The sequence below is a fragment of the Anas platyrhynchos genome, chromosome 2 (genome assembly GCF_047663525.1).
Source record: "Anas platyrhynchos isolate ZD024472 breed Pekin duck chromosome 2, IASCAAS_PekinDuck_T2T, whole genome shotgun sequence".
Taxonomy (NCBI): domain Eukaryota; kingdom Metazoa; phylum Chordata; class Aves; order Anseriformes; family Anatidae; genus Anas; species Anas platyrhynchos.
Genome location: NC_092588.1, coordinates 42,929,924 through 42,947,412, shown reverse-complemented (window position 1 = coordinate 42,947,412; position 17,489 = coordinate 42,929,924). Strand labels below are relative to the sequence as shown.

The window sequence follows — 17,489 nt, the reverse complement described above, 5'->3', positions numbered from 1 at the left end:
TATTTGTATTAATTACATTCATAATACGTTATCAGCCGCAACCACAGTATCTCCAAGCAGGATTATTCTGTGGGTTCCGAGTAATAAATAGACTAACAAAATTATAGTTTAGCCTAAATTCATTTATTAATTCAGAGTAATTTAATAATGGAGGAAGTTCATACTCATTTTCCTTGTACATTACCCTTTGAATCTAGATTAACAGTGGAAGTTCTTTACCTTCAATAAGACCAAAAGAATTCCATCAAATACGATTAGTGAGCAGGGCAGCTAAATTAAATGTTATGTAAGTGTTTTTAATACTTGTCATAGAGCTTTAAAAGTCTCTGTGTTACCTTTGATTCTTCAAATTAATAAAGATAAATGTTAGATTCAGATTATACAGATTGCTCACAGTTGTAAAAGAAATACTACTACAAATACTTGTTTCATTATTTTAATTACTGGTCAGTCCTAAATCATTGGTTTTGTGAAACTTGAGATAGTAGAGTTCATTTCTTGTTCTCATTAATTACAGGAAAACAAATATTTAGATTATTTTTAAGTTGTAAATTATCGTTTAATAATTCTGTATTCTGTAGATGAGTAGTAGTAGTTAATTATGCTAATTTTCACTATCTTCTTCGGCAGTTACAGCTGGGCAAGTATTGCAGAGAACTGTTTTTGCAAACATGTTTATTCTTGTTTGTTTTAAAGAAAAATCAGGCTAATACACTTTCTTCTGTGTTAGTAAAGCTGCAGAAAATTGAGTTTGCTCCTAATAAGGTATACAGCGAAGCAATTTTAAAGTATCTACAGGGAGATAACCAGCAGAAAGCTGTTCCAGTTAAATGTGTTTTTAAGAGTATTCGGGTTTGTGGAATACTTGTATTAGAAAGAAGTGGCTCAACAAAGAGGATTTTGCATGCCTTTTACTTCTAAATACTACAATTATTATTGGCTTCTGGAAAACAGTGGACAAATGGGAGAATAAGAAACCTCAGTTGCTGGCCAAGACAATGTACACACCAGAACTTCCATCTTCTTCCAGATGATTGTTTTCCCATCCTATACTTACATGAGTGTGACCAGGCAAGCAGCAGGGAAGAACGCTAACCTCAATATCCTGAAGAACACACCTCAATATCTTGATTTTCCTTTTCATGCAGCAGAGTTTGCTCTTACAGAGACTAGACAAGGAATGAGGGTAATTTCTGGAAAGCCAGAAAAGGGGCAGAGGTTTGTCCAGCCTCCTGTGACTTACAAATTACTCAGCAAGCTTTTCTTGCAATGCTGCTTCTCAGTATGTTGTCACTTCTGAAGAATCGAGCATCAATGTGTACATGGAGATGTAGAAACAGTAGGTGCTGTCCTGATTTAACTCAGTATGTTTATAATCACAGTACTGACAAGCTGAGAATCATTTTCTTACGTTCTTCTTTTGTATTAGGTCAATACCTTTCTTTTTGTTTCCTTTTGCCCATCACCTAAAAGAGAAGGCTTCTTCGAGCTACTTTTATATAATAAAATAATGTAAATAATATCATCGACTCTAAAATAAAATTAACCCTATAATTATATATGAAATTAAAGAAAGCATGGCAATTTTCTTATCTTCAAGTTAGCTGTGAGTTAATTATATCCTCTGATTGAAAGGAACTATCTGAGGCATATTCTGTGTTTCAACCATTTATTTATATCATAAGGTATGTCTTTCTTAGGATTTCATTTCCATTTTACTATGGGGCATTCCACCTAACTCACTCTGAAGCAGACAGTTGCAGCCAAGGTTTCTTCATGCTCAGTTTTGCCAGAAGCCCCAGCAAAATGAAGATTTTATTTCCTCACAACAGTTTTATCTTAATTTGTGTTATATTAAAATTTCCTGTGGCAAATGTGATTCTAAGAAGTCTATTGGGAGAAAAAAAAATGGCATTTTACTATAGTAGTTACTATTACAATTAACATTCCAAATTACCAGTGTCTGGAGCATAAACATTCAGACTGCACAGGTTTTCAACCTCCCTTCAGACAATTCCACCTGCAGCTCATTGTCAGCAACCCTTGCAAGATATACCCAACTTGGTAATTCAGTAGGGAAAAAACAAAACAAAACAAAAAAAGGTAATTCTTCTGTTTTACATAGAGTAAATTATAGAAATACCTTTGGTAAAACCTGTACCAGGCATTTCTTAGGACAGCTCAGACAGAAGTTGTTCCAAGCTATGAAAACAAAATAGCAAGATAAGAAAGGGCAAGTTCATTACCTCTGCATCCAAATTTAACATGATTAGGCAAAAAGCTTACTTCTTCTGTAACTACCAGTTGCGCCATAACTTTTTCCTTGGTCAGCCATAACCCATACCATGTGCAAAACTAGCCCAGTTGCTAACTGAACAGAGAGAGGCTGCCTTTCAGTTGCCAGGACCTCGGTAACGAAGTCTGCATTTACCCCATTGGCTTGAAAAGATTACAAGGCTTTGTGGAGATCAGTCCAGTCTTTTGGAGGACTTGGCTCTGTTCCCAGAGTAGCTGATCAGTCTGATCCTTTGGGATGCTGGCCCACGTGTGGGAATTAATTTAGTCTGTTGAATGCTATGCTCACCAGTAACTCAGACACAGAGCTAGTATTGTTCAGATTGGCCACTGAATTACTCCAGCTTCTGACAAAAAAGAACCATAGTCATTCATTTCAGATGCTAGAGGGTTTAGCTACCATCACCTGAGAAAGCATGGGGTGTTTTTTTCCTCTTACTTCTATTACACAGTCATAGAAACAAAATGTGAAAAAGACCTAGTGAGTCATTCTGTTTCTTTCCCTTCGGAAGTACTTAATTTGTTTTTGTAGTATATTACTTTCTAGCTGTCATCAGTTGTATTAAATCTACTTAACTCAATGAGAAGTATGTAAGTATAAGTATTTTGTAGTGTTCTAATGACTTCTCAGTTGAAAAACAAGTTACAAGTATGATAAAACTTTGAATTATTTTTATAACACTTATAAAGTTAAGATAACACATACAGAGCTATGAAATTTCCAAAATAAGAACGTTCCAAAGGTGCCTTTATAATCAAAATATGTTTTGCAGGCATAAGCTAAATGACCTCGGGGACTTTCTTGTTTTGTCTATTTCAATGGATAGATGAATCTCTAATTTAAGGGGGGAGGGAAAAACCTTCTTTTCTTCCAGTTCAGTGTACAAACAAGTCAGGGAAATAAGTCATGTGTTATTAAGAATCCTCTGTAGACTTTTTTTTTTCCATTTTGAGCTTTTTAAAACATAACCTGCAGACTGTGGAGCATAATTAATGCTTAGAATAGCTGGGATTTGCAGGACAGTATCAATCAGACCTGTTTGCAGAAGCTTTGTTAAACCTGTTTTCAAAAACCACCTATGCCGTCCTTAGAAATCTTTTTTCTACAACAAATTATGTTGTGGTGGAGAGTTTGTGGCTAAGAATATATTTATAATCAATAGAGGACATAGCCTGAGGTAAATTAAATTTAAATTACAAACTAAAGGTCTCATCCCACGAGGACATGGAGGACCCTCAATTCATTCTTAGTAAATGGTTATTGATACAGTGCACCTCTAAGCAGAATAAAAGTCGCTGTATGTTTTCTGTTTCCTCTTGTCAAGTAAAAAACATTGAATCAGTCTTTCATATTTCCTGGTAAGGCTCTATTCTTCTGTTCTCATCAAAAGTTAGTTGAACCTGATTAAGTAGTAGGATTAATGAAAACAGAAGTGCTAGATCTCTGATTTTGTAAAGTTTCATGTTAGTTTGAGATTTTGTGGGTTCTTTTTTCCCTTGATTTGAGACAAATTAAGGATGCTGCACATACCAAGCAAGCATAATTTAAGGTTACCATTGTTCCTCAGTCAAGACACTGCTGTACTCTTTCCTATTCCTCTGCAAAATGTGTAAAGGAGGAAGAGGAAAAAGTGAGGTTGCTACTCAGTCTGCTCTAGGTCTCAAGCTCTCCTTTGTATTGTCACGACATTACTCGTTTTCACATCAGCTGTTCTTGTGTCTGCTTTTGTGCATTGCAAGTATAACAAATGCAAAGAAATGTGATTTGATCCTCCTGAAAGATGGAGAACTAAGCATGTGTCTCAGCAATTCAGCTGTTGAATAATCTGCTCTTTATAATAAAAGTTTTGGGTTTTCAGCTCAGGAACTTGTATTCCAAATAACTACAAGAAATCCACTGTTCTGAGATTCTTGAGCACATCTGGGAAAGACTGAGGGATTTTTTTAGAAGTGGTTGACAATGACATTTCAGTAAAATGAGAAGTTCTTGGCAACCATTTTTTGCCTTCTCTGTCGTGCCAATACAGCACGTTGTGGTACCACCTGTTGAAAGGGAAGCAGAAAGGTGGCAATACTGAAACCGCAAGGAGCTTCATAAGCCGATTTCATTGCCTAAGCTAACATTGAGCATCTCCAGCTTCAGACATGCTGTAGAACCCAGCAGTGGAGCAAAGCAGTGCACTGAGTATGTTCGGAGAATATGCTTAGCAGAGAGTAATGTAAAAAAACACCACTACAGTATTCCTTCACTATCTTACCATGTAACTTGCCATACAAATATGGCAGAGAACTTGGTTATCTTTTGAAGAGTTAAAGACTAAGTTCAGTTGTTACACTGTGAGTCTGAGGAATTTTTGGCCAAAAAATAGGGGCAACTGTCATTGTAACTTGGGCTGTGGAGTTGAGTCAGTGCTTCCATACACGGCCCATAGCTCTCTGAATAAAATGGGTTACACAGTAAGAGCAACCTTTGAAACAGTGCATTTGTCAGTGGGGTAACAGTGAGCTACTGTCTTATAAGTCAGTAGCTCAAAACCAGTTTTAATTTTAAATGCTATCATAATCCTGGCAGCAAATTGCAAAAAGCCAACATTCCCTGTGGAAAGAAAAGGCAGAAGGATGTTGCCTACCTTCTTGGTGTGGATAGCTGACAGGCTTGAGAATTTCTGCAGTCACATAGGAAAATACTTTGTTCACTGATTTTAATAAATTAGAATCCAATGTTTGGCTGGCTGTTCCTAGGCTGAATATCAGGGAAATAACATTTCCTCTCCAAAACACCTTTGTAAATGACTTTTCACACACAGACACCTGAGATTCATACTGTAGCACTCCTTAAGCTCAAGCTTATTCTCCTTCCCTGTCACCTGTGTTCGAAAAGCATGGGACTCCATCACCCCAACCAAGCTTAAGGGAAGGTACAAATATTGCAAGGCCAGCTAGTGCCTGAGAAGTTTAGTTGCATTTCTGCTTCAGCAGCAGAAACAGAGAGAAAGCCTTAGAACTATTTCAAGCTTTGAAGCTGAACAGGGGAAGAATGCTTGCTTGCTGTTGCATTTTAGGAATCTTGAATTATTTGTCCATACTGTGGCCATCATGATGGAAAAATCCAAAGAGAAAGATAATGAGTATCGTGAATTATGTTTATCAGATAATTCAAAATTATCCTTCTTGTGCAGGCTATTGATAGCCTGCTTGATGTTGTTACATGTGTGAAATGATCATTTTAAGTCCAAAGTATGTTCTTGAATGGAGGTTGCTAGCTTGATAAATATGCTGGGCCTTTCCAGCACTGATTTGCAAAATTAGTACATTTTTCACGCTTCTAAATTATTTTAGGTGATAGAAATCAGGATTCTCTTATTAATACTATATGCTTTAATTAATGGTATTATTTTAGCATATATCTAGGAAGAAAAACAGCTATTTCCATTACATCACTTTCAGACTAAACAGTTCGTGATTGAGAGAAAAACATCCTTTTGTATAAAGAAAATATGTTAAATAATTAAAAGGATGCACATTAATCCTTCAAAAAATGAATGTAAGGATGTGATTCTTTAAAGAAATAGACAACCAATTGAAAAGAAAATTGGCACAAATAGCACTGGTTAAAATTATTTTAACAGTGAGCAACATAAAGTCTTATCTAAGCCTTCAAGAACTTTGGCAGTCATACTATTCCTCATTGGTGTCTGCCAGAGTAGATCATCTTGAAAGTGCAGAAGATCTTGAAGAATCATTGCTAATCCTGTGGAAGAAACTGTGACGTTGAAAAATCAAAAACACAAGAGAGCTTGCTTTCACTTTTAACTTCAGGCTGCAGCCCGTTATATTCAACTTGTAACTTCCCAGAATAAATGTCTCTCGCCACAGAGCAATTGCTGCATATACTAAAATTAAATTTATTGTTTAGGTTTGCACCTATGTAAGAAAACAGGGAAAATTATCTTCTTTAGAAGAAGTGTCGTTCTTTCCCTACTTGTCCCTTGTTAATTTGTTTTGGTTTTAGTTTAGGTTATTCAGCCATAAAGAGTAGAAGTTTAAAATTACTGAAGACCCAGTATTTGTGCGTTGATAACATGACTACTTTAAACAAAGAAACAGAAATGGTTTTAGTGATGTATTTGGCTTTGATGTCTTTTCTTGTGTGTGTTTTATGAAGAGCAGATAGAATCTATGGGTGGCAAAGCATATACGGCTAAGCCAACATATTGTATCTTTTTCACACAGCAGTCTACAGAGGTACATTAATTTTGCAGAACTGACTAAATATGGCTTTTGGCACACACAGATGGACCTGCAGGCCAGCGATGTCAGTGGATATGTTATTGGCCATGTGAGATGGCTGTTAAAGAAAATCTTTGCAAACATGCATATTTTTTCCTATCCCATCTGTCTGTTTAACCAGTCCCATATTGCTCATGCCTCAGGTTGTGAGCTGTGTAGCTCTGAAAGTGTATATTTATTATTGTTCCTTGTGTAGTAATGTTCTCTTACAGTTTTGTTAGAGCTGCATGTACAGTTACATTCAAAATGTCCAGTGCTTAATGCTGGAAACCCGTCAGTGAATCCTGTTCTGCTTGACATGAACCACAGACAAACAAGAACTTGGTTTTCTCAGGCGGTGGTTGGTAGATAACAGCACTGCAATGTTCCAGTTACTTGCTGCCTCTCTCTGATACAAAACTTACTTCTTTTTTTTTCTCCCTTTCATGATTACAGGGACTTAAAGCAGCCGACAATGACCCTACAGCCCCACCATATGACTCCCTCTTAGTCTTTGACTATGAAGGAAGTGGCTCCACTGCTGGATCCTTGAGCTCTCTTAACTCCTCGAGTAGTGGTGGTGAGCAAGACTATGACTACCTAAATGACTGGGGCCCACGTTTCAAGAAACTTGCTGATATGTACGGTGGAGGTGATGACTGAACTTCAAAGTGAACTTTGTTTTTGGACAAGTACAAACATTTCAACTGATATTCCCCAAAAGCATACAGAAGCTAGGCTTTAACTTTGTAGTCTACTAGCACAAGTGCTTGCTGAAGGCTTTGGCATAGGCTGCAAACCAATTTGGGCTCCGTGGAATATCAGTGATCCAATGCTGTTTGGAAAAAAATATTGAGCTCAGTTACACTTGAATTTTACAGTACAGAAGCACTGGGATTTTATGTGCCTTTTTGTACCTTTTTCAGATCGGAATTAGTTTTATGTTTAAGGCTTTAATGGTACTGATTTATGAAATGATGCATTAAAGAGACAAAATATGTTGGGGTGGGGAGGAGTAAGGTGAATCACAATATGCTTCAACATGCTTTTGTTACATCGCATTGCTTTTATTAAAATAAGGAGATTAAAACTTAAAAAAAAAAATCCTCGTGGAACAATTTTATTATTTGGGAGAGAAGACCATGAGGTGGAACAATGTACATTACTTCTAGTTTTAGATGTTAGGGGATTTTTTTTCACTAAAATTCTAAAACTTATGCAGCTGGTTGCAAATAAAGGGAGTTTTCATATCACCAGTTTGTAGCAGAATTGATTTTTTTTTCCTTACGCTAGAATGTTAGACACATTTCGGTCTTAATCCATGTACACTTTTTTTTTTCTTTTTTTTTTTTTTAATTTCTAGTACTTTTTCCCACTTCACTGTAAAAATGGTATGTGTACATAATGTTTTATTGGCATAGTCTGTGGAGAAGTGCAGAAACTTCAGAACATGTGTATGTATTATTTGGACTATGGATTCAGGTTTTTGCATGTTTATATCTTTCGTTATGGATAAAGTATTTACAAAACAAGTTGAAAACAAGTGACATTGATTCAATTGTTGAACTGTAGTTAGAGTACTCAATATTTTTTTTATTTTTATTTTTATTATTTTTTTTGTTTGTTTGGGGAGGGAGAAAAGTTCTTAGCACAAAAGTTTTACATAATTTGTACCAAAAAAGGGGGGAGGGAAGTTGGCCTAATACTGGTGGCACGAGTAAATATACAGTATGTTTTGGGGGTGGGGAAGGAAGGGGGAAGGAGCTTTCAAACTGGAGAGACTTCTGAGAACAGCTTTGCCTCCGTATTGTGTACCAGAATATGAATGATACACCTCTGACCCCAACGTTCTGAATAAAATGCTAATTTTGGATCTGGTGCTTGGTTTGGCTTTTTTTTTTTTTTTTCCTACCTGGGCAGCCCTGACTATAGTAAATAAAACATACACAAAGCACATTTGAATTGTGTGAGATGTGCATTTCTTTAGCATGTAATACTGCTGGACTACAAATAAGCTGCATATAGGAGAAAGTTTGGCACAAAATTGGAAGGCAGGTTCTCACGTGAAGCAAAGTGATCTGTGCCATTTCTGGTAATTCAAAACTTTCAGATCCATCTAGATGACTAGCTTTAATGTATATTATCTAAATAACAAAGCCTGCATCATTTTTGTCTCATTTCTAGACTGACAGTTTAATGATTTTATGATTATGCTACTGGTTGCATACACGAATAAATTAGAGGTCCTGGCAGTCATCTGCTACCTGAACTTTCTCATGCTGAAGTAAAGGCAAATCCCCGGTTAACTTCTGTGCAGGTCACAGCATGTCCTTCAAGGAGAATGCTTTCAGTCTTGGAACTTTATCATAAAGTCCTTTTAGGAGATTAGTCATCACTAGTCATGTTTCTAACCTGTTAAAATGATATATTTGCAAACAAAGCAAGCACAGTAGGTGCAGCAATTCTGCCTTCATTCACTTGCAACAATCTGCTCAGGTTTAATGTCTACATTTACGCTCGTTAAGGGCCTAATTGTGAACAGTGTGAAGCCCAAACTCAGCAGAAACACCACATTTCCGCAGGCTGTTGAGAGAATTGGAGCAGCGGGAAGGGATCCAGGCCCCAGGAGTAGTGCATCAGCCTTCTGCGCTGGGAAGGCTTGGAAGGCAGTTGGTCTGTGGGTGATGCTCTTCAGCATGGTGCCACTTCAGTGCTTCCTCAGCACTCCAACCCTCATTTACATAATGTGACTGTGATTTCCAGAGGTGAATCCTGAAATATGAGTCAGAGTGCATTATACACTGCATATGACGATAATTACAAAGCGTGGTATCTCTTCCTCACTGAGCTTTTCATAGGAATGTTTCCTTTCTTTCTCTTATTCCTGATGATGCCAGTGAATGTGCTTAGAGACAGCAGTCCTCTCAGATTGGAATACATCCCTTTAGTGTCTGCGTACCTGGCTATTACTTACCTCATGCATTAGCATGATGCTGAAAACAAAATTATTTTTTCAGTAACGTGTCAAAATTATCAATGAGCTTCTTTAAGCTATTTCCATATTAATTAGTGGTGTGGGGGAAAAAATAGAGTGGGATGCACAATTGAAAATCTGGCTATGCGTAGTTAAGTAAGGAAAATTTTATAAAAGGCAGGATTTAAACTGTGAATACATGTTAAGCAAAAAGCCATGTTTAGCATGTTGTTTTTTGTTTTTCTTTCCATATTCTGTAATTTATACAAAAATGTATTTTAAGCATAGTAATTCTGTTGGTTTTGGTATTTGGAACCAAAAAATTGGAAATGCTAGACAAATTTAATTGAGATTAAATGCTAAAAGATAAGGAGGCAGAAAGGTTTGTGAAAGACTTCCAGTTTTGACTATAGCCCATTATTTTGTTTAAATGCATTATTTTGTTTAAATGCAGTAGATGTCATCTTTTGTGAATACTCAGCTCTTTTGGACAGCAATAGGAGCTCATGCATTTTGAGTATTAATATATCCATTTATCTCTGTCTTGATCAGACAGGCTTACAACTCTGTCTACAGCAGCTTTGCAATTCTAGCAGTGGTTCTCAAACCTAGTGTTAGGTCAGTGTTAGATCTGCTAAACAGAATGAAGAATGAAATAATAATGAAATAATAGAATAGAATGAAATCATTTTTTGTATCTCATATGTTTACAAGGAAAAATAAAATGTTTGAACTGACCCTTGTTCATTGAGCTTTAGGTTTGTTGCTATTACAGAAATGTGGAAACAGGTTTAGTCTAATATGCTCAGAGGGCTACACTGAGAGGAAGAGGATGGCCAACCTGTGACCCTGCAGTTGTTTGGGGAAATTCTGGCTGCCTGTTTTGGAAATTAACTTGAGTGGTAATATGTACTGTTTCTGCCTTGTAGACACTGTATCCAAGGGAAGTTATTGTCAAGAAGTAAAGCCGCAGAAGGTTTTCCATCTCAGCTTTTCCAGTTTCTATTTCCTTTCAAGGATAGTCTGTTGTGGACTATGTTCTTCTGAACTTAGGGTCTGTAAAGAGGAGGAGGAGAAAGGTCTTTTTTGGGAATGAATGTCTTAAATGGACACAGAAGACCTCAGATACAAGTAGAACTAGCTTCCTGTGTTTCTTCAGGGATTCCCAAGTACTGGTGACGGATGTTAATACACATCCCATAACAGTCTAAACCATGCTTACACTTCCTCCAAGTAGCTGAACTAAGTAGTACTTGAGTTTTCAACTGGTGATTTTATTGGTGTTGATGCCCGCTCTGGCTGTGCTGTAGCACTGTTACAAGCTGGCTGTAAAACTCACTGTGATCTTTCTGAATTACAAAAGACCCACATAAATCAGTTTGATAAGGCAGACAATAAGCACTGCCTTCTTCCATTACTCCATGTTATTTTGTCTTTCTTGACTCTGCTATATAAAATGTTTATAAATTCATGTAAATTTTAAACGTAAGATGTTTAATTTAGTGTCTGAATTGCACTGCTTTGCAGACAGACGATGTTTCTCAGTTGCAAACAAAAACATTTTAGACAGCCACTTACTTTCTTTTGGTGCCAAAGTAGCAAAGTTTGCTTTAAAAACCACGTGAAGACTGCTTCTTGGGAGTTCTGCTTTTTGGTACGTATCATTTCTGGAACCCTACCAAGTTCCTCGTGCTGAAGAGGGTTTATATTTACTCCGCCTTGGCCCCATTCACCTTAACACACAAGGTAAAGTGTTTTCTGATAAGGGATGGGACACAAATTGCCAAAAGGGTCTCTCAAATCTGTCAGTAGTCGTTCAAGATGTCACAGGTGAGCTACTGCCTGTTCTTATCTTAGACAGCTACTCCCAGCTTCCTTAGGAGCAGAAGTAGCATGTTTTTAACAAATTCACTTTTCTGGGTCAGGAGTGTGAAAGCAGAGTACCTGTCTGCTGTTACCTCAGTCAATATTAATTATTCAAATAAGATGCTGCAGTCACTTAAATGCATTAATACACAATCCACAACGGTATGTTTTATACACATGGTTTTCCTCATTCAGCCAGAGATGGTCTACATTCATACAATGCCCTTTTTTCATTTCTTTTAAGTAAGCTTTTCTTCTTTTTATTTACTCTAGCAAGGATCTTTCCTAGGAGTTTCTCTAAAGCATAGGATAATTGCTCTTTGCTTAATATATGCCACAGGAAAAAAAAATAAAAATAAAAATAAAGAGTTCATCAATAATGATGAATTTTCCATGTAATAACAAAGTCCAGATGGGAAACAGAAAAGCATGGCTAAGGTAAAACACGCTAAGCACTTCCATGGATTCAAGGTACTTCCCTTGAATACAGGCAGGGAAAGAGCATCATCCCCTTTGATCAACCAACACAAGGTCCTCTCCAACCACCCTGCTGCTTTTGGAATGGCCAAGCTGCTGTTTCCAGTGTAATGGAGAACCTGCAGATGCCTCTTCTCTGGAGCTCCCAGTGTAACGTTGCTTCTTTCATTCTGGGGTATGTTTCACCACATTTCACCTGATTTTCCCACTCAATTCAGCAAGATAATTAAGCAGTGCCAAAACTAACTCAAATCAGACTGCATATTCGTCAACTGGCAGCCTCACAGAATCAAGGCTTTGGTCTTGTTTTGGTGTGGTGGTTTTGCTGTAGATGTCAGGATCTGTTCTCAATGTAGCGATAGCTGGGAGGACTAGTCTCCTTTTGGAATGTTAGTATCCCCTGAAACCTCTGGGGATCTCTAAGACATCTAAAACTGTCGCAATTGCCAGTAGTGTAGTAGCTAAATATGTTTGCATGGTCTTGATTTTTCTGTCACAGAATGGCATACACTAATATGACAACGGGAGGTTGCAGTCCCCACAGAGCTCTTTGGAAAGATTAATCAGGGTGAGGTGGTGGGCACGTGCTCTCTGAACTGTTCTCTGTGCAGTTCTAGCTGTAGAGATTGCATATATATGTGTGTGTGTGTGATGAACAGATGCTGCTCAGATTTAGGTGTAGTCACAGCTCTCTTTCCCCTCTTCCCTGAGCACATGCAAGCCATCCACATACGACCCCCAAAACATAAAGCATAAATGGAGCTCCTGGGCACCCATGTCTCATCTCTTTCCTCCCCAGCATTCCCTTATCACCTTTATAATCAGACACTACCTGGAGAAGAAATGCCCATTATTTTCTCATTGCTTTTATCTTTCTTCTAATGTGCTCCCTCCCCCTCCCTGGTCCTGTGAGAGACCGATTTTTTTTTTTATATAAAGTATTTAGGATAATTGGTTTGGTTCATGAATTACCATTGTTGTTTGCTGCTATTCCCCACTCCTAGTATATCTAGTATATTTATAAAGTCCTTTTGGTTTTCATTAACAAATTCTGCTTTTCTAGCTCTCTTGACAAGCCTGAGAGAATAATTTTGTATTCTCCTTTCCCCCTTTCGGTTTCTGTAACCAGATCTTTTGCTGCTCTTTTCAGACCTTTGATCCACCCCCTGTAGCTAAAATAAATGGTCAAACTTTCTTCGTTTAAGCAGGTGTCTTTCTTTCTTTCTTTCTTTCTTTCTTTCTTTCTTTCTTTCTTTCTTTCTTTCTTTCTTTCTTTCTTTCTTTCTTTCTTTCTTTCTTTCTTTCTTTCTTTCTTTCTTTCTTTCTTTCTTTCTTTCTTTCTTTCTTTCTTTCTTTCTTTCTTTTCTTTCTGTCTCTCTCTCTGTCTTTCTTGGGCAAACATTCCTGTTGACTTCATATCTTTCTTCATGGCACCCAGAAAAAAAAAAAAAAAGGATTTTGCATTGTTCATAATAGCTTATATTTATGACTATTTCAAAAATATATTTCTTTTGAGAGGTTTTCTTTTAATACACTGATGCATTTGTAAACCTCATGATGGTATGCATTTATGCAATTTACTGAAACCACCTCCAAGTGGTTCACACTCTCCTGCAGAGTCTAAAAACTGGTTCTGAAAGCAACATATTTTGCTCTGGGTATGAATAATAAATAGCAGCATTGTGCAAATTACTTTTATACTCCTGCTTCTGAAGATAAAATTTGTTGATGTGGTATGGGTGGATAAAGACAGACAGATCTGTGGGCCCACCCCTTCTGTGTTTCTTGTTACTGAAGTTTGATTATTATATTACATTCGTTATCTGCAGTACTGCAGGGTGAGCTTATAAAAACCCAGCTGTCTCTGTGCTCCATAAATCAAAAGTAATGGCCAGATAATCAAAATTATGTTCCAATTCTAGAACATTCATTACTGGTGGCATTGTATAAAGCAGATATAAAAACAAGCGGAGTTTTTGTGCTAGGATGATTACAGGGAATTACACTAAAAACATAGAATCATTGCTGGTATGTTTTGACTTCAAGTTGAGGAGAAGTTTGCTCAGCAAGGTTATTTTAAGATAAACTGAGAAATAAACAAAAAATGAATTATTTACCTAACCTAGTCAGGAAGCAATATTCAGTGCCCTATCTTTTTTGAGAACTTATTTTTCCTCATTTGGGCAGAAAGAAGTCAATCAAGAAAAATGACCAGAAAAGAGTAAAACCAATATTTTAAAACTCATTGCAAATTGGGAGAGGCAACTTCAAAGACCTGTTCTGCTGTTGTGTCTCATAACAGAAGAATTCCAGGCTATTGCCTCATTTCTTGATCTTCCCATTATTTATGCAGAAAGCATTTGTGCTGACTAGTGCCTGAATAATCTGCCTGCAGAGCGTCTGAATCCAAGCTCTAACTTTGAGTTAGTTGCTTTGGCATTTCCTATTGTTCTCTGTTGGTAGGGCTAATTAAATGTTTGCTCTTCTTGAAAAAAAAGATGTTACAGCCTAAACTACTGTTTGGGGTGTAAAAAACTCTCCAGTCCATGCTCAGGAACAAAGAATTGTCCCTTGGTATTTTATATATTGAGTGAATGCCCTGACCACTGTGTTGAAAATGCCCATGAAAATGTTTGGAACATTCTAGATTTTATCCTGATGGAAATAGATCATAAATGCTTTGCGTTTATCCCAATTATCATAAATGCTTTGTGTTTATTCACAAAAATAAATTGTTTTCTGGACTGTGCTAGACCAGGGTTTTTTACAGTGCCTTCCCACTTAGCCTGCAACTTCTCAAAGGCAAGATAATGATGGCAATAAGGTTTTGATATGGGACAAGGACCACAAAGAAACATTTTGAGAACAACCTTCAAGGGACTGGAAGACAGTTCTTTGCTGAATAGCAGTCCCTCAGGTCAAGTTCTCATGAAAAATTTTGCCACTCAGTAGTGTCAACATGTCTACTGGAGGAATGCACAATGTCAGTGTGGCAGAATAAAGCCCTTCAAAAGAGTTTCAGATACAAAGCTCCTGAGTCAATAGAGATGCACCCATGATTATTGTGGATGCCCTCAAAGCAGCATTCAGCTCAGAAAAACATTTATGGCTGTAATATTCCTGCAGCCATGTATGATGTTACAAAAAGGTAAACGGCCTTGAATATCCAGTAATATAAGCTTGATTACATTTGTTTTGGAAAATATAGACTGACATAACAATTCCAAGTGGCTATGAGTTGTCAATTGGCTTCTTTTTGAGAAATGTCCTTTAATGACTTTACGTTTATTATGACTCATTGTATTCACTGAGGTGCTGTGTTTGCTGAGCTCTGACACGTGCTGTAATGCCAGGTGACCCTGTTCAAATGAGCTTTTACAGGAATCTATTTCAGAACTGTATTTTTGAAAGAATTTTGATGGTGATTTTGTTGGTTGATGGTCTCAAAGAGCATTAGGCACTCGGACACCTGGTAGGTCACAGGAATATATGATCAGCTGCCATTCTAGAGGATACAGCAAAGACCACTTCATGAGACTGGATTTCAGAATTGCTCCAGCCATATGAAGAGTAGTAAAAAAGCATATGGTAAAACAGGGCTGGGTCACAAGCTATGTGCTGCGTACGTATTTATTGTAGGTCTGGGGGCCACAGGCCGTAATCATTCAGCTGCAGAGTGACAGTGAGTTTACAAGGACAGGATTCATAATCAGAGCAGAATACAGCATCAGGCTTCCCTGAAGATCAACACAAGGTTACTTGTCCCTCCCAGTTCACATGAATATGTTGTACATACACATATTAAGGCATCGTGCTACAGAGGACTTTTTCTCCGTTACTGAAAATTATTGCGAGTCCTACGCATGCTGATTTTTGTTGCTTGGATAAAATACTGTGGGGACACCACCAACACAAAAAATTTAAAAAAAAAAAAAAAAGGAAGAAAGAGAAAAAACAGTGTTTGTGAATGTGCATTTAATAGAGACTATAATGAAATAAGAATAGAGGAGGGCAAGTTGTAAAGGTACCCCATCAACATCACTATTTAAATTTGCCCATTGTAGACAATTAAAGAGATGCTTCATGACAGCAACATCTTGCCCTGAACTTTTTTAAAATTCTAAGCATTCAACAAAAGGGGTATCATTTTGGAAGCAGAGAAGCAGGGAAGGAATGGGCACTTCTTCTGTGTTCATGAAGATCTGGGACTTGTGACCCCCCTCAGTGAAAATGAAATTGGTAATGTCAACCCATCTCTGGCAGACAGCACCTCGCATTGATTTTATACATAATTCACCACAATTGACAGCCTTTTCAGGACAAGCTGGAGACTGATATGTTACGGAGGCTAAATTGCTTCTCCCTTCTGCAAAAGAGGGTCCCTTGAGGCCAAGATTTATGTTTAACAGTGTGACAGTTGGGACTGTGAAGAAGCAGGACCACATTATGGCTGATGTGAGAATACTCTCAGTGCAGTAAAAAACCTCCTGCGCTGAAATTGTTTTTGTCACGAGGTATCCAACAACCCCTTTTTCTCCCTCTGTCTTGCCCCAAACTGTAGTAAAAGAAATTAGAGTACCTTACCCATATTTAGTTTTGCATATGGAGTACCAGATGTATTGTCTGTGCAATTGGCTTGCGTGCCAGCCTTGGTAAATGCAATCAGCAGAAGAGAAAAGCTGGTGGGAAAACAGTGCAACTTCCTTACTGCTAATCCCCACCCCCATTCACACCACAGAAATCTGTGTATTGGGCCCTCCAGGGGTAGGAAAATGTGAAATTGTTTGGGAACAATAATAGTTGAAACCCAATGTTCTTATTTTTGTTTGGATTTTGTTTATATGAGTCACTGATGAACAGAGTCTGTATTCACTGATAGTATGCAAAATCCAGTATATGTAGGGAACTATTATTGCAGCGTAATCAGATAATTAGATGTTTTGTCACTGTCTTACGCTGTTCAGTATGAAGTACTTTGAATGACAATATGGCAGCTCTTTCCAGCAGACTTTACAGGCTGCTTGCAAGCTGCAAGTTAACTTTAATTGGGTGTCCTGAGATTTACTACAAGGAAGGTAACAACTTCAGTACAGTAGCAAGAAGCTGGGATCTTTGCACCGTCGGAAGTGTTGTAAATAAACACTAATTTTCCAGTGGTCCCAGTCTTTCTTCAGTGATCAGGTCTACCAAATGAGGTATAAATTGATCCCATAATTTCTGCAGGCTTGGTGATATGCTAATGTATAAGTGACCCAGCTGGCTTTGTGGGGGAGGAATGAAAGGGGGAGGGTTAAGGGGGCAATACAGGAAAACTTCCTGTAGAAATAACATGAAATTCATTGAAACAGCAATGAGTTGTTTGCCTTTTTATTTATCTTTTATGATAGCAAATAGAAATGATTTGGTTTGCCAGTCAGAGCCAGAAATGGAGAAGGAGAAATAAAATAACAAAACCTGAGTGTAATTTTGAGTCAAATGATGTTTGGATCAAGCTCAATGCAATTTATTTTTATATACTGTCCTCCATACAGAGTATTACAAAGCAGTTTACAGGGAAAGTCAATCATCAGAAGCTAAAGGGAAAAGAAGGTTTTAAAAGCAAGAGTAA

General features: G+C 37.5%; 1 protein-coding gene across 1 annotated transcript in view; it reads left to right on the top strand.

Annotated features, from left to right (window-relative positions):
- The window catches only part of CDH2 (cadherin 2), a 118,755-nt gene extending 110,318 nt beyond the window's left edge, over positions 1–8,437 (top strand). The window contains exon 16 of the mRNA XM_027452186.3: positions 7,021–8,437. Coding sequence (XP_027307987.1) covers positions 7,021–7,227 — 207 coding nt within the window. The 3' untranslated portion in view covers positions 7,228–8,437. The remainder of the gene's footprint in view (positions 1–7,020) is intronic.
- Positions 8,438–17,489: the final 9,052 nt, after the last annotated feature.